This window comes from Sander lucioperca, chromosome 18 (genome assembly GCF_008315115.2).
Source record: "Sander lucioperca isolate FBNREF2018 chromosome 18, SLUC_FBN_1.2, whole genome shotgun sequence".
Taxonomy (NCBI): domain Eukaryota; kingdom Metazoa; phylum Chordata; class Actinopteri; order Perciformes; family Percidae; genus Sander; species Sander lucioperca.
The window spans coordinates 12500108-12512430 of NC_050190.1; the positions used below are offsets into that span (position 1 = coordinate 12500108).

A 12323-nucleotide genomic window follows, 5' to 3' on the forward strand; every position below is an offset into this window, starting at 1 on the left:
ATGGCGCTCGAACAACAGGCTCCTGCTGACCCCTCATCAAAAGAACAGGAAAGAAACAGAGAGAAATTACTCCAGCGTCATAAAGCTTCTGGAAACATCTCCATCACGCGGCCTACCCTTAACAGGCCCTACTGTGGAGCCTTTGAACTCTAAGCTGCTATATTTCATTAAACTTGACTGCCTTCTCCCGGCTCCAGCTGCCTCTGTCAGAGAAAATCAGCATGTGTGTTTGTAGACTTACTACTGTCATCTGTAGCTCCACCCAACATAAATCAGTGAGACAGAAATATTTATTTGTTTGTAAATAAACTGGAGATATATTGTTTTATTGGTCATCATTTAGAAACAAACCTTCTAATATTATAAAAATGAATGCACTTTTATGAAACAAAACATTAACCTTCAAGAAAATGCAAATGCCATACATTTTACATTACAATTGCTACATATGTCAGAGGCCACACACCTCTGGAGCAACTAGGGGTTAAGTGTCTTACTCAGGGACATGTAACATTGATGTATCACAGTGGGAATTGAACCGAGAGCTCCCACACCAAAGGCGTGTGTCATATCTACTGCACCACACATTTAGTAAGCATGATTATTGTTTAGGTTATCTACTCACTAAACTGACAAGACACATGCAAATCCAAGTGGCTTACTGCTTCAGCTAACCATATCCTGGGAGAAATCCTCTGTTTTATAACTTATTGATACTTTGAGCATATGAAAAGCCCCTTTTCATTCAGGATTTCCCATAAGGACTCCCTACTTTTACATACTTCCACAAGCCTGGAAAAGTACAGAGCTCTTATGGAAAGTCCTTAACTTGAATTAATAGAGGCCTTTCATATAATGTTTTTGGAGTGGCCATTTTGTCTTATTACTGGATAGTGCATACCAGTTACTGGAACAGTTTGTAGCCTGCTTTTCATTTTTTTTAGCTGGTCTACCACTGTACAGAGAGTTGGGTATTTTCTAAGTTAGTAAGTAAGTGATCACTATTTTGGGTTTAATTATTATTATTAATATTACCTTTTAAGAGCCTTCTGATACACGCCAGTACTTGACTATCGTCTCTACTGGAGTGAGTGGGAGAGTTTGATTCAGTCTTCTCTTCTACTCGATTTATTTTGCAATTTATGTAGTTTTTTCCCCATGTGTTTTTAAAATATTTTATATTTTTCTTATTGTCAACAAAAAACAAAACCAACACTGAATTTATGCTACGAAAATATTGTCTGTGTAGCCAAAGCTTGATATAGCTTATTGCTCCGTGTCATGAATGTCTGTTGTTGTCCGAAAACTATTAAAAATACATTAAAGAATGTTGCACTAGGTATATGTTGTTTCATTACCATGAACATGGGCACTGTAGTTTAGCTTAAATGATACCACATGCACCATCCTGCAGTCATAAACAGTCACTAGTGCATCAAATGTCCCCAACAAATGCATGATTTACTCCTGTTTGAATAACATTCCCTAAAATGTGTGATTTTGTATAAATGAAATTATATATTTGTGAATTTTTTTTAAAGATTTACTTCAGTAGGAACCAATGGGCTTGAGACTGAGACCCACAAGTCAGAAAGTATTTAGAGATGGACTAACGCATTATTGGTTAGTCTTTTTTAATGAGATTTGTTGATAATAAAAACAAAACGCCAACCTTCTCATTTAATGTTTTTATCTCTTTCTGGTTATGTGTATGTTCACTTTAAAAGAAAAGGAGGGGATGGACAATACAAGACCATAATGTAGACTGTTTACTAATTTGTTCTATTCTCTCGATAAAAATTTCAAAAAGGAAATAAAATAAATAAGATAATTGATTAAATTATTTAATATGTAAATGATCAAATGTTATGAAGTAACTGTTGACAATGAGAAGTATCCAATCAAAAAAATAGCAATATAAGACTACAAAAACACCATACAACATTCAATCAATTGGTTTCTGAGGGAATGGTACATACAAATAAAATACTATATTTAGTAAATACACTAATTCAATGGCATAACCTTTCATGCAAATGTGAATCAGTAATTTACTGGTCTTGCCTTGTCATAAAAAGCGCACAGTGAGTGGCACTCTAGTCGCTTTATCTCACTCCATTAGGCTAAGGCCCGGTGCACACACAGGGGCTGAGTGTGTCCTTAGGGCCACTTATCAGGGAAGAGGCAACAGGAGGGAGACTGGGAAGGCAGAGAAATGCCAGATAGAGTGACAAACAGAGACAGAAAAAGAGGGGTCAGAGAGACGGGAGAGAAAGAAAATCAAGCCAAGGAAAAGTAGAGTGAGGGTTAAAAAGAGGATGGTTGATTTAGAGAGTGGCAGGGAGCAGAGGCTAAGATGGCAGAGAGGCCTCCTTTAACACACAGCTCATAAGGAGAGGAGGGTTGCATGGGGGAGTGAAGGGGGATTAGGTGGGTCCAGGCGGCAGTATCCAGGAATGCCAACAATCTCACACTCCCTGGCCCGGGCTCAGCCTCAGCCACATGACACACTCAAACAGACCTCTCTCTCTCTCTCCAGTACAGAGCAAGGCACCAACGAGCACCTGTTTATTACCGTCTGTCTCATTTTTGGAGATGGACCGACCACTTGGCATCAAAAGGGACATTGTGTGAACGCTCACACGTGTTTGGCTGCTCTGGACCACCTGTGTATTGTCTCTTATTCTCTCTCAAAAACGGACACAGAACATTTTTGAAAGAAAGTCTATACTGTAGTCCTCATGCCACAAAAACAAAGAGTGTTAAAGTTTAAAGAGCAGTGGTGGAACCGAACATCTACCTGAGGGGTTATGAGACAAACAGGGAAGCAGAAAAAACAACAACTATGTAACTCAATATTCTATTGTTTTCCCTAGATGTTCCTCTAATCCAGTGGTTTCTAACCTGGAAATTTGGGACCCTCAAATAGATCCCACAATAAATCTAAGACGGCCCAAGTGGTTAATGATTAAATTGATATAAGAAAGATGAAAATCTTACTTTTAAACAAAATTATGATAATGTTTCTCAAATCTGTTGCTTTTTCTTGTGACATACTGAACATGTATGAAAACAGAGTAAGACAGTGCTGATATGATACCCAAGTTTCAGTGCCAATATTTAATACTTTCTTCGAGGAATATAAACATAATTCTCTACAAAACCCCTTTTCATCTAAAAAACTTACAGTTTCCAATGTTAAATGTTGAGTAAGACGAGCAGCCATACAAAGAGTTTACCTAAATCAGAAGGTTGAAGATTTTCGATGTGCTGTCCGTTCTACAGACACTTACAGTTGGTACCACAAAAGTATTGGCACTCTATCCTATATACTATACATATGCAACAGATGATGATGGGACAAGTAGACATTGCTTCATCAAAAACGTTGGGAACCACTGCTCCGGAGCATGTTTACTGGACAATAAACCCTGACGGCATGTTACATCATCTTCTCATAACAAGAACTCTGTTTATGTTGTTTCATGGGCTCCATCAACAGTGAGGCACATCCTGCCACCTCCTTATTCAACCTTCCTGCATTCCAAAGTGGGAAAAAACTACCCAACTTGCGTTTGGCTCATTGTGTACAGTTGACACAGTCGGAGTCCAGTCTGGAGGTGCTGAATGAGATACAGATGTCTTATTAAGTCGAGCCACCGTCGCTCTGTGTTGGTCTGGTGTTCCACTGACTGGCGGAGAAGCACAGAGGCTGTAAACAAGACCGTTTTGAGCCAGACATGCTGTCACCGGCGGACCAATGTGTGTCTACAGTATGTGTGTGTGTGTTGTGGTCACATCAGTATGATGATGACGATGGTGATGGTCAAGCCTGGCATTGAGTGCCCCTCATTTCTCTGTCTCCAGGAACCCTACACCAGCGTACAGTCTGAGGATCAGCCAATCTCCATGACACTGGGAAGTGCTTTACACCAGCGCCTTTGTCAACAAGATCTTTTCAGGAGAGGGCCATTGACAGACTGCGATGTAGCAGCAGTGTTTGGGCAGAATGGAGCGATTCAGAACGGAGCAGGAGGGAGGGAGAGGCTAGGAGAGGAGTGGGCGAGGGAAAGAGAAAGGCGGGTGAGACAGAGACGAGACAAAGTGGGGAGAAAGGGGGAGAGACGAGGCTAGTCAGACGGACGGGGTGGAGGAACTGGCAAAGCTCTCACTGACAGCAATGGGGCCTCTTGACAATCCAGGAATATTGTCTGAAATCAATCTGTCACCGTGGAGCTGTAGAGCCTGTCATTACGATGTGGTACTCGCCCTTTCACAGTGACAATTTGTTCAGTGCTTTCCCAGTTCACCTTACTACTCAGCTGTACAAAGGTCACTGCCCTCTATCCATCTCTGTCTGCCAGTCTGGCTGTCTCTCTCTGTTAATCAACTGTCCACACTGAGCTGTACAGTAGTCCTTTTATCAAGGTGACCTGCACAGGAACAGGTGGCTGACGAGCAGAATAAATGTTCTGTTGCAAGGACTTCTGTTACATCATTGAATCCCCTTATTAGATGTTGAGATATTTCACTGAAGAACATTTGACCTGCTGGTGGCGCTAGAAGAAAAGTTAGACGATCTTTAAAGTCATTTGAATTCAACCTCTCTGGACTGAATATCTGCACCACATTTCATCGCAATTGATCCTAAAGTCCAAAAGATATTTAACTCTAAAACACAAATGTCAACATCATGGTGGCACTACAGGAAAGGTCAGGCCACATTTCATTAAAATCCATGAAATAGTTGAGATAACAAAGTGAAACCGAGTTACAAACCACAGACAAGCCAACATTGCAGCCGCTAGCATGGCTAAAAATAAACAAAACAAAAACAGTCAGTTCAGCGAATATTCAATATAGACATAGAATAACTGTATAAATGGAGCAGTGTCCCCATCTGCCAAGCCTCTAACTCCAAGTACATCCAGGCTGGAGGCTGATCCAAAGCCCAAACTCACATCCCCGTGCATGAGGAAATCAAATCAGTTTCACTGCATGGTGCAGAATTCCAGTCTGGGATAGCAGTAGCCCTGCTATAAAATATGACATATTATACTCTTTGCTCCTGAAATGATTTTTCCTTCCTTGTCCCATTCCACTCTTTGAGTCAAAGCGGGGACATGTTTTTCCAGTGCCCTGAATAAAAACAATCAGGGCCTCTTTGCCTCCTCACCTCTAGTGTTGAGAGAGACTGCTGCTGCTGGAAATGGGTGCAAACTAATTCCATCATGACGCTCGCAATGAAAACTCCTATTTTGACGTACTGTGACAAGCAATCGCCCAGACCAGAGTCTTTATAACCAGAATCAATGGGGACAATGCAGAAAGAATTTCCGAGGTCCCTCAAAAGAATCGCTAATGAAAAACAAAGTGGAAGTGAAAAAGCCACCAAGCCATGTGGGGTCTCATTGAAGCTCATCAGAGGTGAACTGAAAGAGGGGAGTCGAGGAGGGGAGGATGGAAGAAACTGGAAGGAGGGTTCAGGGTTGTGAGGCCAAGGCAGTGGAGGCCTCATTCAGAGCTCGTTATCCCAGCTGTCCCCTGGCTCGGCTTTCTTCAGGCTCAGCCAGCCATCGCTATTGCCACTACCATAACTTTCAATCAACCTTTTAACTGCAGAATGGCAGGGTTGGGGTGTGTGTGTGTGTGTGTGTGTGTGTGTGTGTGTGTGTATGTGTGTGTGTGCGTGTGTGTGTGTGTGTGTGTGTGTGTGTGTGTGTGTGTGTGTGTGAATTTGTCCATGTGTGTGTTAGTAAAGAGTTTGTGAGAACAACAAGTGATTTCTAATGAAACCCCCAGAGACAGGAGAAGATAGCAGAAAAACAAAGACAGAGAAAACTTATACTGATATTAGATTATAAACGACTTATAAAGAAGAATATATAATGACTTACACACAACTACTTGAGACAAAATCATGAACAGAAGGAAAACAATGAAAGACTTAGCACAGAGAAGTGAAAAAGAAATAAGAGAGGAAGCTCATCACCAAATTATATGCAACAGGTACCTCCTGGCTGCCTGATTTGGTATTCTGATAAGTCAGCACTGACTCTAGCAGGCTGTGGCAAGTACAGCAAACAACCACATACAGTAAAATGGGCAGATAATATTTCTGCAGTAAATCAAATCAGCTTTTTATTCACTAACATCACAATGACAACTGTTGAACTTGTCCAAGCCTGCTCAGTCCAAGCAACATCCTCAAGGGAAATGTTTTCCTGAGATAACAAAGGGTTGTCTTGGTACATGTTTTGTAGTTTTTTTGTCACAAGTTTGCTCAACACCAAGGAGAAGGCAGAAGAACAAGGAGCCAATGCTAGAGAAAAGACTTGAGAAGCAGGCAGAAGAAAGAAAAGTGGAAGAAAAGTTTACATTTCTGCACCACCTGCCTGCAGCTGTAGACTCATGGTCTGAATCATAAATCTACAAGTTCAAATCTACAGGAAAACAAAACCGGCGTCTCCTTTTCAGGGGTGAAAGAGGAGAGCAATTGGAATCTCATCATTTCACAAAAGTGACTAAGTGAACAGCTGTGGAGCACAAAACGGTGAGGAGGTGGGAGATAGAGGAGGAGGAGGGGGAGCGTCTCTCGCCATGACTTGGCTGCTAAAAAGAAAAAGAGAAAACAGAGCTGGATGGGAGAAATGAAGGAGGCTTAGAAAGAGGGGTTGCGCAAGACAAACACTTCCCACTGTGGAGCTGAAATGTTATTGTAAGGTCACTTGTAAGGTTCCAGTGGGGCGGACCCTCACCCCCACCTACAGGCTCGCTTCCAGACGCTCAGTCCACACTCTCCCTGGCCAGGGATGCAACACAGCAGCCTGAACTGTGGAGTCTAAACAGTGTCCAGTATCATCAGATGATTATATAACACCAAATAGCTGTCAATTAACAAAAATACGTTATTCATACGTCTGGTAAATCCTGAAAGTCAGACCAGGGAAGCGCATAAAGTTGATTATCATCTGAATAGTATCAGCCAGGCACCTCAGTGTGCACTTTGTTAGCAGCTCCATGGGTTTTGCGAAGGTTAACGATAACAAAAGGAATTCTATTTAACTGAACCCAAATCCATTCAGCCAGCAGGAAGAGTGTGTGTGGTCTGAAAACACTCCCAGAGCCAACTGCCCAAACAAACTAATGAGCATTGTACACATACAAACCTTTGTATGATTAAATAGGATTTTCTTAAAATGCAAAAAAAATAAAATAAAATTCTCCTCATGTGCACTGAAGCATTAGCATACAGCTGAAAATGACAAACACTTAAAGTGGACAATGCCTTGTTGAAATTCCACATTAATGCTAATTGAAGTGGCCATTAAAGTCAGTCAATGAGGGGAGTGTTGCTCCCAGGGATTATATGACCTTGCTAAAGTAAACACCAACTGATCTCCATTATGACTACTTATCACAGCTACAGCCCTTTCCTTTCTTTCCCCTTGGAGGGGTGAAGTCTGACACATTCCTTTTAACGAATGTTTCCTCCTGAACTGACACGGTCAGCAGTGTGTGCTGATAGATTGGCAACATGGATTGCTAGAATGGTGATAACATTATTTCCGTGACAGAAACAGAGGGATCGTAGCAGGAGGAATATTATTTCCATCTTCTTTAGAGGAGAAAGAGGTTGAGGGGGAACAGTTGTTGGTATACCTCTGAGGTTTTCCAAATTGCCCTGTGCCTTGGATGTCTCATTATCATGACTTTCTCAGGGTAATTTCAGCCTGTTTAATAAAACACGTGTATATATTCAGACGCACGAAAGCAGCACTCATTCACTCTCGTAACTTCTTCTCACGCACCTCTAAATGGCAGCGCCTTGGTAGCGAGAGTCCCCCATCTACTGTGAGTTCTAATAGATGGCAAATAAGTCTGGTCTACAGGGATGAGGAGTGTTTAAAATGAATTACTGCTGCCCTGTCCAACCTGGGGGACCACCACACATAATAATCCATCCATTGTTCTCCACAAATTGACCCAGACTCAGTAAATAGGGGGTACGAAGAGCTGAGAGGTCAGCTCATGCCTTGTTTTAACGACGGCACATTAACTTAACTTAACTTACTTCCTTCGACTTTACACTGGTAATAAATGGGAGGAAATGCACAGAGAAGCAGGGAAAAAGAAAGGGGGCGTGTGTAAGAAGGGTGGCAGGCAGTGTCTGGTTTGGAAAACAGAATATTGGAGGTGATGTGTTGAACAGTCGGACAGATTAGAGTTGAAGTAGAAGACCAGAGATGTTTGACTTTGTTAGAGTTCTACTGATGTTGGCTGAAAAACAAAGCGTAAGATGAAACTGATCTTATTTTTAATACCAAAATGGAGCATTAAAGTGGGAGTTGAGCAAGGATTGTAAAAAAAAAAAAAAGAAAAAGCTCAATTCTCCCCCTCCCCAGCTTGGCCCACAAGCCAGCACATCACTGTTACACCTTCTTACTATTCAGGAGCTATTTTAAAAAAAATTAAGAAGACTTTGGGGCATTTGGTTACTGAGAAACTAGCCTCATTACGGCTAAAGGAAATGGAAAACTGTCTGGGAGCCAAACAGCCTTGTGATTTTAAAAGCCCTTGGCATACAATTTATCTCATAGTACCTTCTTGTTATGAAACCATGATGTAACCCTGCTATAAAATGTATATTTTCCAACGGGGTTGCAGAACAGTTTGCATGCTCTGAAATTCACAAGGCTGCTCCAGAGGTGAAGCAAACGTGTGTGGTGTTAGAAAACAGGATAAAAAGCAGAGGCACATACATGCACAAATAAACACACCTGTATTTGATGCCTGTTTCTATTTAAAATGCATCAAAACAGTACCATTCAGTGTGTGTGTGTGTGTGTGTGTGTGTGTGTGTGTGTGTGTGTGTGTGTTCATTCATTGTTAGCTAGTCCTGGTGCATAACAGAGACACCTGGTGCCTCTCTCTTTCTCCCAGGGTGCATTTCTGCAGATCCATATGTCCAGGCTGCTGCATTCCTCAGTTAGTGGAGCCCAGTGGTCCCCTGGCCTGTCACCACATTAGAGGCTCTACTGGGACACATCACTGAGCACCTCCTCCGGCTGCTGGGGGTGGCCGCGCACCAGAGGGGGAGGAAAGAAGGCGCTGGGACGGAGGAAGTGAGGGGGTTCTGAGGGGGGTCTTAAGAAATAATTCTTGCTTGGCCAGTCGCAAAGTCGTAGCAGTGGAGAGAGGGAGGGTCCATGTTTGTGTGTGTGTGTGTGTGTGTGTGTGTGTGTGTGTGTGTGTGTGTGTGTGTGTGTGTGTGTGTGTGGGCAGGGGGTCCAGGGTCAGATGTCGCCCGATGACTGACAGCAACAGGCTTAAAATCGTTCACCCAAACTTACTGTCTTCTGGTGGGTTGCTTTAAATGTTTCAACAACAGCAGTAAAGTAACACTTCCAATGTGTTTTTACTGTTTTACACAAAAGTCAACGGGGGCTTGTCCTTTATAATTTAATTTACATTTGTCAAAGATGTCATCATACATTGTTACATTTTACAGGAAGAGTTGTACAGCTTTTTTGGCCTTAGCTGCACTATAACAGCGCAAGTTTCGAGTTAAAATCCCCCAACTGTATTTCACAGGTTGTCAGAGTCAAGCTGTTGTATTTGGACAGAACTCACTGTATCACTGCTGCTGGGAGAACTATGGAATATTTATTCTTCACAGATTGTCAAACATCATTCAAAATCATCTCACTGCCAGCTACATATCTGCTGATGTGTCAATCTGTCTGTGCATCTGCAACCACTCAAAAAAATTATGAAAAACAGGCTGTAAATCCTTCCTTTTGTCTGCCATTAAATCCATTGGACCTTCACTCTCTACCATCCCATCGGATTGCCCTTCACTGACATCTGTTAATCTATAAACATACAAAATTGCCTGTCTAATCTTATTTAGCCTTCACGTCTTGTTTACTTTGGTCGTGCTGTGAAGGCACGTCTGCCATGCTGTGAATAAGGCATTGTCTGCAGACCCACAGATTTAATCTCCCCTCTAAACTGCCGCCAACCCCCTCCTGCCCCCTCTACCTTGAGCCCTGATAGCCACATGCAGGTATTGTACCTATCAGACGCCTCTTGAATTCACTTCCATGCTGAACTGGAGCAGAAACAGAGCACTATAGAGCCTGTCTGTTTTGCCAGTGCGTGGTCTCCCAGGGAATTGTGTCTGGCTTTCAGATTTCTCTCATTAAAGTGTAGTTTCAAGTTTTGCTTCAGTCTTTGACTCATGTCGCTGGATTGCATCGGACATGGTTCAGTAGTCAGTGAGGGAGGATGAAATCATAGAAATTGCCTTGACAGTTATTCATGGCTTGTTGACAAGCTTACTGTGAGTTGTCTTAATAAAGAAAAGTATCAATACTACTGGCACAATGAAGAGTGCAGTGAAATGTGGTCAGACTGAGGTCTCCCACTCGCCACTCAGTGTTTCGGTCAGGAACACACACATGCATGTGTGCACACATAATAACACATACACAGGCTGATGTGAGACAGTCCCTTAGCCAGCCGCGGGAGAGCTGGACTCTTACACTGACTTGTGTTCTTTCACCATGGGAAGCTGATGGATGATGTTTGTTTGGTTTAGCTGTAGTGAATGTGTGCGCACACACACACACACACACACACACACACACACACACACACACACACACACACAAACTAGGGGTAGGGGTTGGCTTGCCCTTACTCATTCCCCTGCCCTGTGTTGATTTTGGGCCCTGTTTAGAGATTTTTTAGTTCTTAGTTTTCCATCTCATACTTCGCGGCGTGAAAACGTTAAGAGCCAACTGAGACTTTCTTCATGGACAAGAAACCAGCCAGTCAAGTTGAGATATAATGAGCTGTGCATGGAGCAGATCTTACCTCTTGCACAGTCGGTCAGTAAAACAGCCTCAAAGATGAACAGCACAAACTTCAGGCCGCCCATACTGTCCAAAGACAACTTCATGTCCCCTCAATCTGAAAGACAAATGGTCACAGTGACACAGGGTGTATGCATATTATTCTCAATGGGGCTATCAGAAGATTTAGAAAAAAATCTTTGTTGTTTAAGCCAATTTCACATACTATGAGTTAAAAAAAAAATACTTTAAGAGTAAGTTTTAAATAACATTATGACATACATACGTACTACTACTATTTTAATAGAAGCTCAATAACTAAAACTAAAATACTTTTTCTAGCTGGACAAAGTTGTTTGTGAAGTTGACCTCAGTGGTTCCCAAACTAGACTCCTGGGACATTGTGGGGTCTAAAATGGACCCCTAAAAGTTTCAATATTAAAAAACAAACCCAATATAAATTCCATGAGAATACATAATACGTTAGCAGTATCACATAATGTGTGAGAGTGATTATTCAGTAGCTACAGTCAGACACTCCGGTTGGGGGTCTATCTGGGCCTTTACGTTGGGGTTCACATACTTTTAGGGTCCTTAAGTTTCAGAAGTCCTGTTTAATGTAATATCACAGTTATGTATCTGTCGGCTATGTATTCAAATAACTAACCGAGGTCTTGAATAGCAAACTGTTCATATAAACGTCTGTTTTAGCGAGTTTATCTTTGCTTACAGTAAAATATCACTGATGCTGCACACTTGTAGCCCTGGTAACGTTAGCTAAGACTGCAAATAAAAAATAGCAACATTTTTAAAACAAAATAGAGGAAATGCAAGTATAAATACGTCGATAACATACCTGGATATTCAGTGAATGAAGTCAATGTTGTGTCAGCCTCTTGACAGAAATGCTTTTAGGTAAAGTTCGTGTTGAGTCCATGAATCAAAAGTGACAGTGTCGACTTCTCACCGACCTCCAGCACGCGCTTGTCTCTAAGATAAAATAACGGATTCAAAGGCGGAATAAAACCGGATACTGCCAAATATCACAATAAAAGTCTCATATGCTAATTTAAAAAAAAACTTAGTCCTGTGTGTAGTCCGCTTCGTTTACCAAGTGACTTTTCCACAGTGCGCATAGAGCGGAGACTTGTTGTCCGTCCCAGCGCTGCAGCTGCGGGCCAATCACAGCCTGCAGAGGCCGGCCGGACACGTTTAACTCTTTATCTCTCACCCATACAAACCTCTTCATCACAAAGTCCTTCACCGCTGTCGGCTTAATGTACAAGAAAACAGAGAAAAGACAGCTCTAGAGATTATAGAAGTATAGCACACAAATATATCTGTAAAATTAAGTCCATATTGCTATGTCAGGGAGGTTATTAGATGCTACTCTCATATATGAGATTAAAAGAACTTTACGCAGTAAATTAAATTAATTATCTACTGATGGGCATCACAGACTCA

At 41.9% G+C, this 12323-nt stretch overlaps 1 protein-coding gene across 1 annotated transcript in view; it reads right to left on the reverse strand.

Annotated features, from left to right (window-relative positions):
• The window catches only part of LOC116035845 (fibroblast growth factor receptor-like 1), a 30544-nt gene extending 18509 nt beyond the window's left edge, over positions 1-12035 (reverse strand). The window contains exons 1-2 of the mRNA XM_031279187.2: positions 11716-12035; positions 10882-10977 (exon numbers count right to left, since the gene is read on the reverse strand). Coding sequence (XP_031135047.1) covers positions 10882-10966 — 85 coding nt within the window. The 5' untranslated portion in view covers positions 10967-10977; positions 11716-12035. The remainder of the gene's footprint in view (positions 1-10881; positions 10978-11715) is intronic.
• Positions 12036-12323: the final 288 nt, after the last annotated feature.